Source organism: Aspergillus clavatus, genomic scaffold (genome assembly GCF_000002715.2).
Source record: "Aspergillus clavatus NRRL 1 1099423829794 genomic scaffold, whole genome shotgun sequence".
NCBI lineage: Eukaryota > Fungi > Ascomycota > Eurotiomycetes > Eurotiales > Aspergillaceae > Aspergillus > Aspergillus clavatus.
The window spans coordinates 362,474-380,426 of NW_001517105.1; the positions used below are offsets into that span (position 1 = coordinate 362,474).

At 55.0% G+C, this 17,953-nt stretch overlaps 5 protein-coding genes across 5 annotated transcripts, besides 4 other annotated features; 1 reads left to right on the forward strand and 4 right to left on the reverse strand.

Annotated features, from left to right (window-relative positions):
* Nucleotides 1-268: 268 nt before the first annotated feature.
* rglA (putative rhamnogalacturonase B) lies at nucleotides 269-2,563 on the forward strand (the record flags this gene model as incomplete). Its single annotated transcript, XM_001274844.1, has 12 exons — nucleotides 269-524; nucleotides 573-674; nucleotides 721-842; nucleotides 895-964; nucleotides 1,010-1,085; nucleotides 1,131-1,182; nucleotides 1,232-1,443; nucleotides 1,496-1,717; nucleotides 1,838-2,084; nucleotides 2,182-2,322; nucleotides 2,396-2,452; nucleotides 2,534-2,563. 12 exons carry the CDS (start codon nucleotides 269-271, stop codon nucleotides 2,561-2,563), a joined length of 1,587 nt encoding a protein of 528 aa, XP_001274845.1.
* Nucleotides 1,734-1,766: a microsatellite.
* Nucleotides 1,734-1,767: a microsatellite.
* Nucleotides 2,564-2,720: 157 nt separating the features above from the next.
* Nucleotides 2,721-4,387, reverse strand: ACLA_054670 (chlorohydrolase family protein; the record flags this gene model as incomplete). The annotated part of the gene is made up of 2 exons (XM_001274845.1): nucleotides 2,721-4,072; nucleotides 4,126-4,387. The coding sequence occupies 2 exons, from the start codon at nucleotides 4,385-4,387 to the stop codon at nucleotides 2,721-2,723; spliced, it is 1,614 nt and encodes a 537-aa protein (XP_001274846.1).
* Nucleotides 4,388-4,921: 534 nt separating this feature from the next.
* On the reverse strand, nucleotides 4,922-8,155 carry ACLA_054680 (glycine decarboxylase subunit P; the record flags this gene model as incomplete). Its single annotated transcript, XM_001274846.1, has 2 exons — nucleotides 4,922-4,977; nucleotides 5,032-8,155. 2 exons carry the CDS (start codon nucleotides 8,153-8,155, stop codon nucleotides 4,922-4,924), a joined length of 3,180 nt encoding a protein of 1,059 aa, XP_001274847.1.
* A 1,338-nt stretch (nucleotides 8,156-9,493) lies between these two features.
* On the reverse strand, nucleotides 9,494-11,377 carry ACLA_054690 (putative phthalate transporter; the record flags this gene model as incomplete). Its single annotated transcript, XM_001274847.1, has 9 exons — nucleotides 9,494-9,617; nucleotides 9,674-10,135; nucleotides 10,189-10,406; nucleotides 10,458-10,588; nucleotides 10,655-10,702; nucleotides 10,753-10,822; nucleotides 10,869-10,997; nucleotides 11,049-11,088; nucleotides 11,142-11,377. The coding sequence occupies 9 exons, from the start codon at nucleotides 11,375-11,377 to the stop codon at nucleotides 9,494-9,496; spliced, it is 1,458 nt and encodes a 485-aa protein (XP_001274848.1).
* Nucleotides 11,378-14,692: 3,315 nt separating this feature from the next.
* Nucleotides 14,693-14,722: a microsatellite.
* Nucleotides 14,693-14,723: a microsatellite.
* A 170-nt stretch (nucleotides 14,724-14,893) lies between these two features.
* Nucleotides 14,894-16,831, reverse strand: ACLA_054700 (putative MFS transporter; the record flags this gene model as incomplete). Its single annotated transcript, XM_001274848.1, has 4 exons — nucleotides 14,894-15,227; nucleotides 15,286-16,347; nucleotides 16,406-16,568; nucleotides 16,621-16,831. The coding sequence occupies 4 exons, from the start codon at nucleotides 16,829-16,831 to the stop codon at nucleotides 14,894-14,896; spliced, it is 1,770 nt and encodes a 589-aa protein (XP_001274849.1).
* Nucleotides 16,832-17,953: the final 1,122 nt, after the last annotated feature.

Here is a 17,953-nt window from a genome sequence, read left to right on the forward strand (position 1 = left end):
GGCCCCCTGAGAGTTGACTATTGACGCTTCGGGTACGGAGCAAAGACTAGACACAAAACCCCCCGTCCTGTGTCAAAAATTACCGGCGCCGTTGGAGGAGTTGACCAGGGGCAGAATCAATTGAGTGGATGGAAAATGTCTTAAGCTTTGAGCATTTTCATCACTGTGAACCTTGGGCACGATGTCCCTGAAATAGCTGCCCAGGCGCTACTTAAGTATTCGAAACCCGCAAAACTAAGCTCATGTGTGAGCAAAAACCGTCGTCGCAATGTTCTTTCAAACGGGATTGTTGCTGTCCCTCTCACTCTGGACCAAGGTTGCTTACGCTGCCTTTGGCATCACCACGAGTAGCAGCTCGTATGTCATTGACGCGGGATCTGCCAATCCGTTGAAGTTTACGGTGAGCCGGTCCAGCTGCGACATCACCTCGATCAACTACTCCGGCACCGAGCTGCAGTATGCGAGCAAGGGAAGTCACATCAGCTCGGGACTTGGCCGTGCGACTGTTTCTGCGACTCAGGATGGTGCGTCAGCCGCGACAAGCGGGCTCATTCTGTGCTAATACTAGGCAGGGGATTACATCAAGGTCACTTGCGCGACGAGTACACTGACTCACTATATGGTCGTCCACCATGGAGATTCTACTATTCATATGGCAACGCATATCACTGCGGGTTAGTACAACGACGCAGTCAAGGATCCCCAGTTGACCTTTTCCAGAGCCATCTATCGGTGAGCTGCGGTTTATTGCCCGTCTAAAATCGGACGTCCTTCCCAATGAGGAGCCGTTCGGCGATGTTTCGACCACTGCTGGAGGCACGGCCATTGAAGGCTCAGACGTGGTAGGTAGTCTCATCAGATGGGGGTAGACTGCCTCTAACTGATGCAATATAGTTCCTGGTCAATGGAAAGACTCGCAGCAAGTTCTACTCCAGCCAGCGTTTCATCGATGACCAGCGACACTGTAAGTACTCATCTTGGTCACGGAGATGACGCTCACAACTGCCAGGCATATCTGGAAGCGCCCACCGTGTCTGCATGATTCTGAATCAGTACGAGTCTTCTTCAGGTGGTCCTTTCCATCGGTAGGTGACCCTCATCCAGAAAAGAGACTCTTCTAACGTCAGCAGCGACATCGACGCGAACAACGGAGGAGGTTTCAACGCTCTTTACTGGTATATGGTATGCTAGTCTCTGTGCAGCCGTGGAAAGCGCCCAGCTAACAGTCTAGAACTCCGGCCATGTCCAGACCGAGCCGTACCGTATGGGCCTGCATGGCCCATACTCCATGGTTTTTAGCCGCAGTGGTATGCCGGGCACCAACATCGATACGTCGTTCTTCGCAAACCTCAACATCAAGGGCTACGTCCCCGCCAGTGGCCGGGGTACTGTCACAGGAAAGGCCTCAGGCGCGGATTCCCGCATGAAATGGGTAGTCCACTGGTACGTCCCCCCTCGTTAAGCACACCGGGTACTACCAGACTGACACTGTTAGGCACAACACTGCCGCGCAGTACTGGACGTACACAGCGTCAGACGGCAGCTTCACCTCGCCAGCCATGAAACCCGGCACCTACACCATGGTCTACTACCAGGGCGAGTACAAAGTCGCCGAGACCTCCGTGACCGTCAGGGCCGGTTCAAAGATTACGAAGAACATCTCAGGATCCGTGAAGACGGGCAAAACCATCTTCAAGATTGGTGAATGGGACGGCCAGTAAGTTATGCCTCTCCACACACACACACACACACACACACACACACACAAAACATAAACCCCAGAACCACTTACCACCACCACATGCCATAAGAAGAAAAAAAAAAACTGACAGTTCAGACCCACCGGCTTCCGCAACGCCGACAAGCAGCTGCGCATGCACCCGTCCGACTCCCGCATGGCCGCCTGGGGTCCCCTGACCTACACCGTCGGCAGGTCCGCGCCCTCAGACTTCCCCATGGCCGTCTTCAAATCCGTCAACAACCCCGTCACGATCAAATTCACGGCATCGGCCGCGCAGACCGCGGCCGCCACGCTGCGCATCGGAACCACGCTGTCCTTCGCCGGCGGCCGGCCCCAGGCTAAGGTTCGTACTTTTTTTCGTGCTTGCTTCCTCCCTTCACCCGTCCATACTTCCCAGAAACCCACTGGTTTATGGCTAACGACGACACCGTTATCTGCAGATCAACTCCTACACCGCGGCGGCGCCACCCGCGCCGAAGAACCTCGACTCGCGCGGCGTCACCCGCGGCGCGTACCGCGGTCTCGGCGAGGTCTACGACGTGGCGATCCCGGCGGGGACGATTGTCGCGGGTGTGAACACGGTATGTGAGAAAACGAGGCAAATGTGTTTTTTTTGTTTTTTTTTCTTGCTGACCGGGGGTGTGGGTGGGTTAGATTACCATCAGCGTGGTTTCTGGGAACTCGGGGGAGAAGTTCCTCAGTCCGAATTTTGTGAGTGTCTCTCTTTGCCACTTGATGGGGGTGATGTTTTAATGCTGATGTGTGTGTGTGTGTGTGTTTTTTTGCATCTAGGTGTTTGATTGTGTGGAGCTGTTCCAGTAGGAACCGGAGGAGGGATGGTAGGAGGGGGGAAAGAGGAGCTGGAGATCGAGGGGAGAAGTAGCTAGAGTTGCAGGCGCGAGATATGCTGCTTCTATGATGTGGTTTATTATCAGATGGGGGGTTGTAAATACAGAGAGTCAGATGCGCGCGCGGATCGTCACCGCATGACTCTATCAAACGCAAACCATGCTCCCACCAGCCCAGCCCCGCAGAGCCATGTCCATTTCCACGTCCACCCAGATGCACCTGTAGCCGTAGCCGTAGACGCAGCAGAGGCAAGCGAATGCACCAGCCGGCCGCGCACCCACACCGCGCGCACGTTGCGGTCGTCCCCGCTCCATACCCACTTATGGACCTTCTCCACCCACGACTCCCACCCGAAGACATCCACCGTACCGTTGGCGGCGCGACAGCAATTGCTACTCGCGTCCCCGTCCCGCACCGCCCCGCCCAGCCGCACCATCTGCGCATCCCAGACCATGCCGAGCTCGAAGCCGCCCAGCTCGGCCGCCATATCGACGACGGCGGCGCCGCCGCGCGTCGCAAGATACAATCCTTCCTCGACACTCAGCACCGCACTGGCCGTTTCCCGTCCGGGCCCCGGCTCCCGCCCGGCCTCCACAAGCCGCGAGACGAGACACGCCTGCCGCACCGCCTCGAGAATGCTCGGGCTATAGCCGCCGGAGACGTCTGTGCCGAGGCCGACAGTGAGGCCAGCGTCGAGCAGGTCGCGCACGGGACACATGCCGGACCCCAGCGCGGAGTTGGAGGCGGGGCAGTGGGATATCTTGGCGCCGCGGGCGGCGATGAGGGATCGTTCGGGGGCGGAGAGGTACACGCCGTGTGCGAGAATGGTGCGTGGTGTGAGGAGGCCGTGGACGTCGTAGACGGCGGCGTAGGAGGGTTGTGCTGGGAAGAGGGAGCGGACGAGGTCGAGCTCGGATTTGTTTTCGGCGATGTGGGTTTGGATGTGGAGGGGTGGGGAGACGGATGCGGCGAGGGCGGCGAGGCCGCGCATGGCGGCTGGGGAGCAGGTTGGGGCGAAGCGCGGGGTGAGAATGGGGTGGATGAGGGGGGTGGTCGGGGTGGGTTTGGTGTCGGAGTTGGAGGTTGCTGGGGTTGGGGCAGCGGTCGCGGCGAGGGCGTGGATGTGCGACACGACCTGTTTCGTTTTCTCAAGCGAGGCCTCGGCGGATTCGTCGCGGTAGTAGTCCGGGCAGAACGCCGGGTTATCCATGCAGACGCGGCCGATGAGGGCGCGCTGGCCGCGGGCGTGGCAGAGGTCGGCAAGGAGGGTTGTGGCGGGGACGTGGATTGTAGCGAAGTAGGACGCGCAGGTGGTGCCGTTGGCGAGGGTGCGGGAGATGACGGTGTCGTAGACCGTGCGGGCCTTGGCGAGGTTGCTGAAGGACGATTCGAGGGGGAAGGTGTAGGTTTCGAGCCAGTCGAGGAGCGTCGAGGAGCCGAAGATGCCTGTGTTGGGGTACTGCGGGGCGTGGATGTGCGTGTCTATCCGGTCAGCCTCTGAATCGCCCTGCTATTGACAGGTAGAAGATGCGTACCGATAAAACCCGGGAAGAAGAACTCGTTCTCCTCCTCACGGGCCTTGGTGATCTTCACCGTCTCTTGCGTCCAACCATTCTTCTTCAACAGCGTGTGGATGTCCGCGTCGCTGCGTACGCTCCAATCACACCCTTCAATCCGACCCGACGAGGTAGAAACCCAGAGCGCGCCATGATTGATGTCAAGGGCGTGTTTCCCATCCGCGCTGGGGGTGCGGGGGAGGTGGATGAATGTTCCCACGAAGAGATTATATGCGGCCATGGGTATGTACACTGGGCCGTGACATGAGTCTATAGTCCTGGATAGGGTCAGTGTCGTCCTCTACACGTGAGGGATACCTACTATATATATATTATCTATTCTATGCAATGTTTGGGTGAGAGTGAAGGAGAGAGTTGGAGTTGGGAGACGTTCAAGGAGTTGCGGATCGATGTAAATATACAAGGCTCCAAGGCCCCGAGGCCCCAAGGCCACCAGGGAAAACGGGGCTGGATATGTGATCCACCAATCACAGCAAGGTATTTCACTCCCGTGCGGAGAACGGCCAGCTCCGATGATTAGTCATGCAACTAGGGAGAGATAAGATAAGATAGATAGTGATGGTAATAATAGTGATAGTTGTGAGACTCGCTCAGAGCTGTAGTAGTATATAGTATCAAAAGTACATTTTTTTGGGAACAAAACGCCGCCCATTGCCCATCTATCATGACCTTGTTGAATCATGCAATCATGCCCTTCATGGCAGAAAAAAAAAAAAAAACAGTGTGTGTTGAATAAACAAAAACATGGGTATCATTAATCCGTCTCCTCCACAGGTCCGCAGGTGCAGAACAGGTTCTGGTCACCATATGCTGTACACATGAATTAGTAAGATTCTAGGTAGATTGCAGAGATGTAGAACTTACCATCATCAACTCTCGTTACCGAAGGCCAGAACTTCTTCTCCAGAAGCCACGGCAGGGGATACGCTGCAGTCTCCCGGGTGTAGGGGCGCTCCCATTCGCTGGAGAGCAGATCCCGCTGCGTGTGCGGCGCGTTCTTGAGCACGTTGTTCTCGCGCGGCTGCTCGCCGCTCTCGACGGCCGCGATCTCCTGGCGGATGGAGATCAGGGCGTCGCAGAACCGGTCCAGCTCCGCCTTGTTCTCCGACTCGGTGGGCTCAATCATCAGCGTGTTGGCTACGGGCCACGACATGGTTGGCGCGTGGAATCCGTAGTCCTGCAGACGCTTGGCGATGTCGATCGCCTCGACGCCGCAGGTGTCCTTGAACTTGCGCACGTCGAGAATGAACTCGTGCGCGCAGCGATCGTTGTCGTTGGTGTATAGGATGGGGTAGTGCGGCTTGAGGCGGGAAAGGATGTAATTGGCGTTCAGCAGGGTGATCTTGGTGGCATGCGTCAGGCCCTTGGCGCCCATCATGTTAATATAGTTGAACGTGATGGGGAGGATGCTGGCGCTGCCCCAGGGGGCGGCGCTGATGGGCGGCGACGAGGTCTCCCCGCGCTTAGCCTGGAGGTGCTCGCTGGCAGGGTGAGATGGGAGGAAAGGACGCAGGTGCTCTGCGACACCGATGGGGCCCACACCGGGACCACCACCACCGTGGGGAATGCAGAAGGTCTTGTGCAGGTTCAGATGGCACACGTCCGCGCCGATCTCGCCGGGGGAGCAGAGGCCGATCTGGGCGTTCATGTTGGCACCGTCCATGTAGACCTGGCCGCCGTGCTGGTGCACAATCTCGCAGGCCTCCTTGACGCCAGGCTCGTACACACCGAAGGTGCTGGGGTAGGTGATCATGATGGCGGCGAGTTCGTCCTGGTGCTTCTCACACTTGGCCTTGAGATCAGCCAGATCCAGGTTGCCCGTCTTGGTGTCGCACTTGATCGTGACCACGCGCATACCAGCCATGGCGGCACTGGCGGGGTTGGTGCCGTGCGCCGAAACGGGGATCAGACAGATGTTGCGCTTCTCACCACCGCTGGCCTCCAGGTACTTCTTGATGACGCGGAGACCGGCGAACTCACCCTGCGCGCCAGAGTTGGGCTGCACGGTGATCTCGGCCATGCCGGTGATGTCGGCGAGCTGCTGCTCCAGGTCGTCAATCATCTGGATGTAGCCCTTGGCGACATCGGCGGGGAGGAATGGGTGGATCTGGGAAAACTCGGGCCACGAGATGGGGATCATCTCGGTGGTCGCGTTCAGCTTCATCGTGCAGGAACCGAGAGGGATCATCGAGTGAGCCAGGGAGAGATCCTTAGACTCGAGGTGATGGATGTACCGCAGCATTTCGGTCTCCGAGTGGTGGGTGTTGAACACCGGGTGGGTGAGGTAGGCGCTGGTGCGCTCCAAGTTAGCGGGAATAGACTTGACGCCAATCTCGCTCAGTTCGACCTCGGCCTTGCCGGCCTGCTGGGCGAACACCTGGAGAAGAGACTTGATTTCCTCGCGGCCAACGGTCTCATCGAGCGACACGCCGACCTTGGTAGGTGACACGCGGCGCAAGAAAATGTTCTGCTTGCGAGATGCGGCGACCAAGGCATCCGCCTCTTCACTGCTGCCCAGTTCCACAGTAATTGTATCAAAGACGACACCGCCCTTGACGGGAACGTTGTAGCCCAGGGTGGTCAGCTTCTCTTGCAGAGCCGAGGTCATGGACATGACTCGTTGAGCGATGGCCTTGAGACCAGCGGGACCGTGGTACACCGCATACATGGCGCTCATGTTGGCGAGCAAAGCCTGCGCTGTGCAGATGTTGCTGGTGGCCTTCTCACGACGAATGTGCTGCTCACGGGTCTGTAGAGCCAGTCGGAGGGCCCGGTTACCCAGTCGGTCCTTGGACACACCGACGACACGGCCGGGGACCTTGCGCTTGTACTTGTCGGCACAGGCGAAGAAAGCGGCATGCGGGCCACCGAAGCCCATGGGGACACCGAATCTCTGGGCGCTACCGAAAGCGATATCCGCACCAAATTCTCCAGGGGCCTTGAGAAGGGTCAATGCAAGCAGGTCGGTAGCGACGCTGAAAGTACCGCCAGCGGTATGGATGGTGTCGCTCAACGACTGGAAATCGTAGACGCCGCCCTCGGTGTCCGGGTATTGCGCCAGGACACCGATGAGACTATCACCCTGCTTCTTCACCAATTCAAAGTCATTGGCCATGATGTCGCCGACCACCAGGTTGATCCCGAAGCCCTCAGCGCGAGAGCGCATCACGGCAATGGTCTGAGGATGGCAAAGGTCGGAAACCACGTACGACTTGCCGGCCTTCTTTTGCTTGGCCATGGGCATCGTCGCCAGAGACATGGTCATGGCCTCGGCAGCAGCGGTGGCCTCATCCAGGACGGAGGCATTGGCGAACGGCAAGCCAGTCAGATCAGCTGTAAGGGTCTGGAAGTTCAAGAGCGACTCCAAACGACCCTGGCTGATCTCCGGCTGGTAGGGAGTGTAGCTGGTATACCAAGCGGGGTTCTCCAGAATGTTGCGGAGGATGACCGGAGGGACAATGGTGGGGTAGTAGCCCGTTCCCAAGTATGTCTTTCCCGACACATCGATCTGTTTGCGGTAGGTCTCGAGCAGCTTCAGCATGTCCGTTTCTCCTAAGCCTCCGTGTACACTGGAGACCGGCAGATTGATGTTGGCGCGGGGAGGAGTCACCGACAAGTCCTTCTTGGACAGAATATCGGCGGGAAGCACCTGTTTCACGAACTCGTCCAGCGATTGCACGGGGGGATCCAGAGCGGCCAGCATCTCCTGAGCCGCCTCGGGGGAGGGGCCAATGTGACGGCGGGGGAAGGTATCGAGGGGCTGGAAGAGATCCTGAGGATGAGGCACGCCATGGTCGGCCACGGAGCTGGTGTAAACCGCTCGCCGCGCGGCAGGTGTTGTTTGTGTGGTGGTGTTCAGATACCGGCGAGTGGCCAGGACTGGGGCGGATGGAGAGGCCTTGCGAAGGGCAATCGACGCCGGGGTACGCAATCGCGTCCGCAGCGCAAGCTGGCGGGTACCCCGAAGGGCACACCAGGATGCAGCCATCTGTGAAAGAGTCTAATGGACGGAGATGTCCACAGAGGTCAGGATGTCGTCAGAGGCAGGGTGTCCCGCAAGAACTACCAGACTCAACACCTGAACGAGGGATGTGGGAAAGAAGATGAAATTGACCGAGACGAAGAAATTAGAAAAGATTTAAGAGACACATCATCGGAAGAAAGAAATAATCCCCCAGCACCAAGTCGGCCATCGTCTTTGATCGTTCCCACCTGCTGGGTGCAAAGTGCTCCGAGTGGGAGGAAAACCGCGGGCGATAACAACAGCAGCGGCCGGGAAACGCGCTTCTCCCGCCGATAACGCTGTTCCGAGCCAATCAGCAGCCGGCGCCGGAGCTCCTCGGTCTCCCCACTGCTGCTGATAAGACTTTTCCGCGGGAAACTTTTCCTGAGTTAAGCTGGGAGGAGCGAATGCATGAGGACAGGACAACAGGAATAAGAGCTCTATTTCTGACATTTTCTGGGGAAATGTACACTACACGCTGTATTTACTGTCTAGCCTCACTGTCTTAGTCATTAGAGAGATCAATTAGGAAGTTTCGTAGCCTGGAAGCTGCTCAATGCTGTCTTGGAGGCTAGCTTTGCGACTTCCCGATGAGCTCATCGGAGAATCGACCTTTCCTTTCCGACAGTTACCTTATTTTCCCCTGCGGAATTGATCCCATAGGACGAGGATTTACCGGAGCTCTGAGTGGCCGATTCTATTGTCGACTGACTCTACTCCGACGCGGTAGAACTTGGAGTTGACCAGGAGTGATGGCTGGTTTGACTCGAGTGCACTTGGCAAGTAGCTTTGAAATCACAAATAGATAGATCATACGAATTGTTTGGTTGTGTATGCTGCCTCCATCTGTAAGTTGACAATGTATACCCGTCACTATCACCTGCGTAAATACTTAGGTCTTAGCCACCTTTCATAGTTCACAGCTCACACCAGAGGAGCTGTTAGCTGCTAAGAGATTCCGGGAAAGAGGATGATCCTGTCAGCGGCAGCCAACACCAGCTCCGTCCCATAATTGTGGAGTTTCGGATGGCTTCATGTTCCACCCAAATAGGAAACTACATACCGCCTCTTGCTCTGCCGCTTGAACGAGAAAGCTACTATTCCTCCTGGATGTTATTTTTATCTTTCGTTTCATTTATTTGCTTAATTGCAATAGCAAGCACATCCTTTTGTCAAAAAATTGGATTAAATTGGCTCGGAGCTGCCATTATTCGACCACCGAGACTATGTACTATCTGCTAGTCGACTAAGGCGAATCCCAGCGCGAGCATTAACTAACATTTACACATGCCATCAAACATCATCTGATCGTAATTTCATCGCTTAGATCGTATACCGGAAATCCGCCGCTCCCTCGATGATGCGCTTGCCTTGATCCGCCTGTTTGTTGCAAATGCGGAACCACAAGCTCAGTACAGCCACAATAAACAAGACCAGAACATTCAAACTTCCCTCTTCGTTAGTGACCAGTTCGGAAACCACGAAAAGATAATAATGACTTACAAAATGGTCGTCCAGATACCCGGGCGGTACAGCGGCGCGTCCTGCGATCGGAACACCAAGCTGCTCGCGATACCACCGACACCACCCATGCCGACCAGGGTCGCGCTGGAAAGGGCTCTCGTCCACTGACCACGGATGTTGTTGGCCTGATATGCCATGGAGGCAGGAATGTTGCCATTTGCGCCCGCGGTGGCAAGGAAGACGCCGAAGTACCGGACCCCGTTGTTGCTGTGGAAGCCCAGGATGGCCAGGCCAATGACGCAGAGGAGGGCATTGAAGGCGACAATGATGCCACGCATGCGATACTTGTCACCGATCCAGGCGGCACCGACCATCACGATACCAGCGAAGGCGAACGGCGGTGCAACGAGACACTGGGCGGCGCCGACACTATAGCCCATTCCTTGTTGGAGGATGATCGGAAGGAAATAGGCAATGGCGTAGGTGACACAGGTGGTGCAGCTGGTTTTCCGAATCAGTAACTATGGCGGAATCGAGTCTGAGGGGAGTCTTACAAGAAGATCAGAGCGAAACCCCAGATCTTCAGATCCAGAGCAGGCGTGAGAAACCGCTTCATGGTGAAAGGCTCATTATCGGCATCGGAGCGGTCCCGGTTGATGCGACGGACGATGAAAGCACATTCCTTCTCGCTTAGGAATCTCCACGACTTGTGCGCCCGGTCAGGGAAATCGACCAGCAGGAGCAGAGTCAGGATTCCAATGACTCCAGTGATCTAGAGTTGTGTAAGAGATGTTTTTGGGCCAATTGCAGGTTCTACGCTTACCACTCCCTCCATGATGAAGATCCATCTCCAGCCTCCTAGACCCTGAATTCCGCTCATGTGTGACAGGCCAAAGGCGAGGATACCAGCCGCGGCCGAAGCAACGCATCCGATAAGTAGAAGACCGAGAATCGCTTTTGGACGTCATCTACTACAGTCAGCGGCGCGTCATTGAGGCTTTGGCTCAGACTGATACTCACATCTGACATACCAACTTGACAGCAGGTACACGCAACCGGGGAAGTAGCCTATTGATCATTAGACCAGTGTCTCAATCAAGCAACAGTTATGATCTTACCAGCCTCCAAGAGACCAAGCAGGACACGACAGGCGGCCAATTGCTTCCAGTCCTTGGTGAAACCCATACCCTGTCCAACGGTTAGACAGACTCTCGTGCCGTCGAGTGATACCTACCACCAAGATCACACCCCAGGAGATCACAATCGATCCCAGGAACAAAGTGGGGCCCAACTTTCTTGTGATAACGGTCATGGCGGGCTGGAAGATGACATAGGGGACGAAGAAGACGAGCGCAATGACAGACTATTTTCGTCAGCATAGCCTGGAGCCTATGGACGGGCCGCCGCAGCATACGTATCTGGTTCCGACATGCAGGTCCAGCTCTTGAATCATACTATTCGGCGTCAGTCTTCCAGAAGTTCGAATTTGCAATCCAACATTGCTCACCCCGCCACGGCAGCCATGCTCAGGTTTGTTCTATCCATCAGCGAGATACAGTAGGCGAGACCCGTCATCGTCACCAGCCGGCGATCGACACGGTGAATGATCTTGCGCTGCTCCTCGTACGAATACTCCTCGTCGTAGTCGACATCGTTGAGCGCACGCTGGCCAACATCTTCGATGTTCTGCACGCTGCTAGGCTTTTCGCTGGCGGCGGGCGAAATTTCTTCCTTCGTAGTCATTTGAGCAGAGTCTGGGGGGGGCGGGAAGAGAGAAATTTTCACAATAGACACAAGGCTAAGGTGAACGATCAGATCGATACCCCGGATTTTCAGCACAGCGGCAGCGGGTCAGTTATTATATGTCTTCTTGCCTTTGTGGAGCATCCCAGATTCCACAGCCAAGTCATTACCATGATCCAGACAACACTTCTGCCCCTCCACTGTCTAGAGCAACAGAGACCCGTTCCTGATTCTGACTGTAGTCGAGGTCAGCACACTCACGACAACTACCGATATTGGCAGAGAGTGTCCACTAACCAATCTTGCAATAACCGGAAAATTGCCTCGGTCGCTGGCTGCGCGAGCTCCACTGATTGACCCCAGATTTTGCACTGGAAGCACGAATTGTGGAGGATACGATCCGGAGAGGGCATGGATGCGGGGGAAATAGACAAAGACTGTGTCGTTGACATCAAGATTGGCCCTTGGCAGCTTGGCGTTGAGATGACCGAGTCAGCTTTAGGGACACTTTTGAGTTTTAGACAAGGAAAGTCGGGTGATTTAGAGTTGAAGAAGGAGGGAGTCTGGGAGTAAAGTCTACTGCATTTATTCAAGGAAGCGATGAAGCGAGTCATTGTTCTCTTGGCTGCAGCTCGGCAACTCTCTTCAATGGGCTATCTTGCTCTACTCTTCGGGACCATCTCGCTACGGATGAACCTTCTCCAGTCTATCTCGACACGCGTGAGCTGAGCTGGAGATGAGATAAACCGTCTCTCGAGCCATGATTTAAAAGCCAGAGAAAAATAGACCACCCCGTGTTCACCCGCAACAACCTTTGGCCACCGTGGCTGACTGGATACAGCACTCTATCTCTATCTCTGAACAATCTACTCCGTAGGTAGGTAAAATCGAGCGATATTACGCGCTAGCTTTTGAAGGCTTAGCCCGTAACACCAGCATCTCGCGCGGACCAGCTCCCATCCTATCAGGTGATGCTCTCCGCGGTAGATAGTGAGCCTCCAGTCTCTATGTGCCAAAGGCCACTCCGTATAATGTTTCATATGGTCCTAGGTAGGAACCGCTGAATAGGAGACGCCCAGCCGGAGGTTACAGCATCAATAAATAAGCCAGATTCTTGAAAAAAAAAATGGTACATACGCATCTTAGTATCCTAAGTGGAACATGCTAGCTGCGAATTAGCCATACTTTTCCCTTAGGGTTTCGGTCCTTGGCTTCATACACACACACGCGAAGATTCCCGGGATTCACAACCACGCCATATAATTAATATAGGCATTGGGCACTGGGCACCCTGAATAATCACCAATCCGCGAGAGACCTCCAGTGCCACCCTCTCCACAGGTCAAGTAAATGGATCTCCGAGTCTCCCACCTCCCCATGTTACATACCCTGGTCCCCTATCGGGGGCTGGACTTCGACCGTAGAGTTTTCCTGCCACGTGGAGTATCTATACTCTATAGGTAGTTAGAGGACCTTTTGGGAGCGTGAACCCGGCTTGTCGCCACAGATCCCCAGTCTGGAAAACAAATGCCCCCCATATCCCCCACGGCAGAACAGACAGCACGCATTTAGTGATCAGCATGGAGACTCGATGGCGCAGCATTTTATGGACGAGGAAGTAGAAAGACCATGCTCAGTGGCATCGAAGCACAATGGAAAAGAGGTCTGACTTACTTTAAACGACAGACCATTGAGTCACCTGTTGCTTCAGCCATTGAGTACGGTAGCTACATGCGAATCCCCACAACTTTGAGAAACCTTCCGCCTGGATGGAAAAGTGACATTTAAAAACCACACCAATACCCCGATGGACCGGACAGTAAACCATCGCGGATATGATGAGCTCTCTGATATTGCTTGGGACAAATCTGGTAGTACGCAGTCTAGAACCCTGGGTCATAGTAGATGACGACCAGTGGATGAAATAAGTGGAGGAGGACATTCCCCTCTTCTGATCTTTAAACCCGTCTATGCAGAGACGGATTGAATATTGTTGTTGCATCCCTAGTGACGACCAGGCCAGAAACTGCTGACACACTTAGTAGATGATGGCCTGGAGATGCGTGCCAGTACTATTTGGCAGCCTGCGACTTCACTGCCCCATTCTCTTATGCTAGTATCACTGACATGATCCACTTAATATATATGAGTTATGTCAAAAGGGCCCTTGCCAGCCGGCATGATCTCGATCGCCTTCAACTAATTCAACAAGGTAAGGAACCCTCAAGCGATTCAGGATCTACACCGTACTTCAGGGTGATCCAAAACCTGGGGCTGGGAATATGGTCGGGTGATGTTCATTGATTTTGAGCGGGCAGTAGTATTTTCACCTACTCAAAAACAAAAAACCATAAAGCAGGAGAAGAGTCCCAAACACGCCTCTTGGCAGTTCCAAGCGCGAGACGCGACGCATGAGACCATGAATTGGTGACCCCCTTATCTCCCTGAGGTCAGACACATTCCAAATGTAGAGTTGGGGAGATATCTAGCAGTAGGTGTCCATCTATCTGGCTTTAACTTCTGCTTGATGGTGAGACAAGGATTTGAAAAGTCCAGAGGGCAGAGACTGAATCAGAACGATATCTACTGCAGCTGCCAAGTCTTCCGATCCTGAGGTACAGCTTAAGCCATAAGTACGGAGCACAACTACCAGATTCGGTGCTTACCCGGATTCAACAGAGTGTATTTACTACACAGTACGTACATATCTATCTCCCATCCTCCACTGCTACTAGCCTACTAGGTTACTAGGTTACCGAGTACTTAGGACTTATCTATGGTTTGAAATCAGTGCAGTTCCTCCAGAGTAGTGATTGGATAAGACACTGTAGCCGACCGTTTGACTTTTTTTTTTTGACTACTCTGCATGTTTGGGTCTTCTTGGAAACGTGGGAATTGACTTTGCTTTGTTAGTTGGAAATACGATCCGTCCATAGAAGCTAGAGTAATCGTGACTCAGTACTTTGGTGTTGGTGCTTGGGCTGTGGGGGGGATGGAATATGCTTTCCTGTCTCATAGACAGAGACTACTGTGTAGATAGATTGCGAGGATACTCCAGGGAGTGGGACTTTGCGTTGGAGGCTGCTAGGCTCGCTTAAAGACTGGGGAGTGGGGAGGTAGTTAGAGTGTTAGACTTCTGACTTACTCCTTAGGGCTTGGTTACCCTGCGAACTACGATATTATACTACGTATGTATCCACTGGTGGCGTTGTTCTCCAACCCTGGAATTCTGGGGAGCTCCCAAGGGAGTAGTCAACTAACTTAATCCAATAGACAGACTTAGGTTGAGGTTGGCTTTAGCAAATTAGAGTGCGCTCATATCATATCATATCATATCATATCATATTGATTGTATGTTCGCAGGTATGCTTAGTCATATATAGATAAACAGACAAAGAAGAAGATGAACCCTAACAGCGAGCGCCTGGAAGTTTAAATTTCCTTATTACCCTCGTCAGTTTGTCCAAAGCATCACGCCATCAGGCCCCAGCCTCAGGCCTCAGCTTCAGGATGCAGTTATACATCCTCCTCCTCAATCGGAATCAATCGCTCGCGCTCCTCCTCCTCCCCCTCAGCCAGCATCTCTCGCTTCTCCCGCAACCGCCCACTCGCCACATACACGTACAGTACCAGGCCCATTCCGACCACGAACCCGGCCGCGGCCAGGAAGATGTTGATGGGGATGGGGTTCCCCGCGAACGGCCCATGCGTCAGCGCGTCGAGCGCGTATTGGCTGAAATTGACCAGCCCGGAGATGCAGATGATGGACCCGTACACGCGACCGAAGGTCGCGAAGCCGAAGACTTTGGTCGCGTAGTCGCTTTTCCCGAGGTTCAGTGTGTTAGCTGGACTGGCGTATTTCGGCAGTTGGGATACGGGGTGGGCTGGGGCTGGGGCACGGACCTTACGACATGGGGGAGTAGTAGAGTGGCCGGAGCAGCACGAATAGGGAGACGGTGGTGTAGGCTGCCCACGTGGCGGGGACGGAGTTCAGGCCGCCGATGAGGGTGGTCAGGAGGACGATGAGGGTGAGCATGGTGGGGACGCTGAGGTGGTCGAGGAGGAGGCCGATGAAGGGGGTGGCGAGGACGCCGCCCAGAGGCAGGGCGACATCGAAGAAATCGTTGATGCGCTCCGCGGCATCCTCGGAACCGAGCATGAACTCGTACTGCGCGCGGATGGTCGCAATGAAGTAGTTCATGCGCAGCATCTGCAGCACCGTCAGCAGCGTGATGAGGATGAACCAGGGAGTGGCCATCTGCGCGTGCGCGGGGAGGCCGTGCAGCACGCCCCAGACAGCGCTGGCAGCATGGCGCTCTTCTTCGTGCTCATCGCGCTGACGGCGCTCTGCCTCGTCGCCGAGGACCTCGTCGATCTGGCGCATTTTGTCGCGGCGCTGCTTTGCGCGCCGGTTGCGCACGCGCCGCAGCTCCGCGTCGCTTTCGATCTCCGCGTCCGACTCGTGGATGTCGCGCGTCGCGTCCTTGGCTTTCTCGATCTTGACCTCCAGCTGCTGCGTGGATTGGTAGTCCGTACGCGGCATAACGGTTAGCAGCGCGACGAGGATGAATGCAGGGACGGCGAGGTATCCCAGGAAGAACTCCTGCGGCGTGAACGCCTCGTGTGTCTGCTCGTAGACCAGTCGGTAGAACAGGTACACGGCGGCGGACGCATCAAACGCGCCGGTGACCAACGCGACAATGATCCCCGCGTGCTTGGGGAAGGCGTTTGCGATCTGGAACGAGGGCACGAAGATGAACGTGCCCCCGAGCGCCAGGAAGAAGTTGGCGACGATGTACCCGTCGAAGCCCGGGCGCGAGAACGAGAGGGCCATTAGGGCGCTTCCCGTCGCCAGGAGTGCACATCCCGCGAACCCGCAGACGCGCGACCCGTAGCGATCGAGAATCGTCCCGACCGGGAGCGCGGAGACGTTGGCTGTGATGGAGCTGATGGTGAAGAAAAAATTCAGCCTGGCGATGGTTAGAAAGACCCCAAGCACAATTCTCATCGGAGGGGGGACGAAGTTACTGTAGATCTTGCTGATGGCATAGCTCCACCCCATCTGCCAGCTCCTCGTCTGTACACAGATCGCGATAAACGCCCTCCTCGACCAAGACGGGTTTCAGAGCAGCGAACCCAAACACGATTCCCGATGCAAACCAGCACGCCAGGATGGTGATGAGCACCTGAGCTATATCGATCAGGTCAGTCTACGATCGGTCTAGCGCAGAGTACACACATACCCAATCTCACCGTAGTCGAGACCTTGTACGCCGGCGTCCCCGATGTATCATCCGTCACGGGTGGCTGCCGATCGGGGAATACATCGTAGCTGATTTTGTGCCGGATTGGCACGAACGAGTCGTCGTGGAAGGTGGTGATGGTTTCATCGTCGGGGAGGTCTGGTTCGCGGTCTACGCCCTCGATTGCCGAGACGTGCTGCACCAGAGACATGGTTCGCCTGGCTGGGTTAGCGGGAGGATCCGATAAAAGGGGAAAAAAAGGATATTGACGATGACGACGATGGAAGGATAGGATATACCTCGTGCGATGACTTGCGTTGATGGAATGAAAAGACGGTATGGAATGATGTGGTTGCAAAGGGAGAAATGAAGGTCGGCATGGATTCCACTGGGTCGAAGCTTCTGGATCTTCAACCCGTTCCTCTTCCAAGCTACAAATCCGCCACAGAAGCGGAAGATCGGGCATGACGTTTGATATCGCATGGCTACTGTGGAGTCGATGCGAAGAAGTTCTATGGTCAATCCAATTGATCTTCATCCGGAAACATGGTTCATTTGTTGTAGACTGTTGAACTTCACCAGTTGTCGGACACCATACAAATCAATATTCACGATCCTATCCAAATCACTCCAGAACGCCAACATTCCTGCAAATCCAAAGTCGAAGCATCAATAATTAATTACCACAAAAACTCACCAAAACCCAACACCAACAATCAAGAATAAAACCTTACATCCACAATATTCACCCCTTCAGAACCGCCAACTCTGCAGTGCAAGGTAAAACCACACCCCAACCGCCATCACCCCCAGCACAAACCCCAGCACGCAGCAACAGCACCCGCGCTTTAGCATCTGCACACACACTCGCCTCGTCGTCGTCGGCGAAGACGGGTAGATCGTATCCCGAGGGTCCATCTCGAGCCGGTGGAACGTCGGCGGGATCCTGGCCGTTTCCACGTCGCTGTATGAATCATACGGGGTGGGGGTGGTGGTGGTGGTGGACTTGGGATAAGGTGGAGGAGGGAGGTCCTGGAGGTAAGGTGTTAGCAGTCAGGAGTCAGGAGTTAGCCTTGTTGGCGCAGGAGGGGGATTGTCTAGCGCGTCGTCTACGGACCTTGTCCGTATTCATGATGGTGATCGTGGGAAGGTAGTTGTGCCGGGTATTCTTGCTTTTCTCCAGGGATATCGAGACGATCAAGAATGTCTTGCTTGTGCTCTGCCAGGCTTTGAAGGAATCTTGGGGGAAAGGAAATTGTTCATCAAAGCTGCTGAGTGCTGAGACTGCTGTCGTCGGAGCGCCATATTACGCCAAGGAGCGATGGGCTGGACA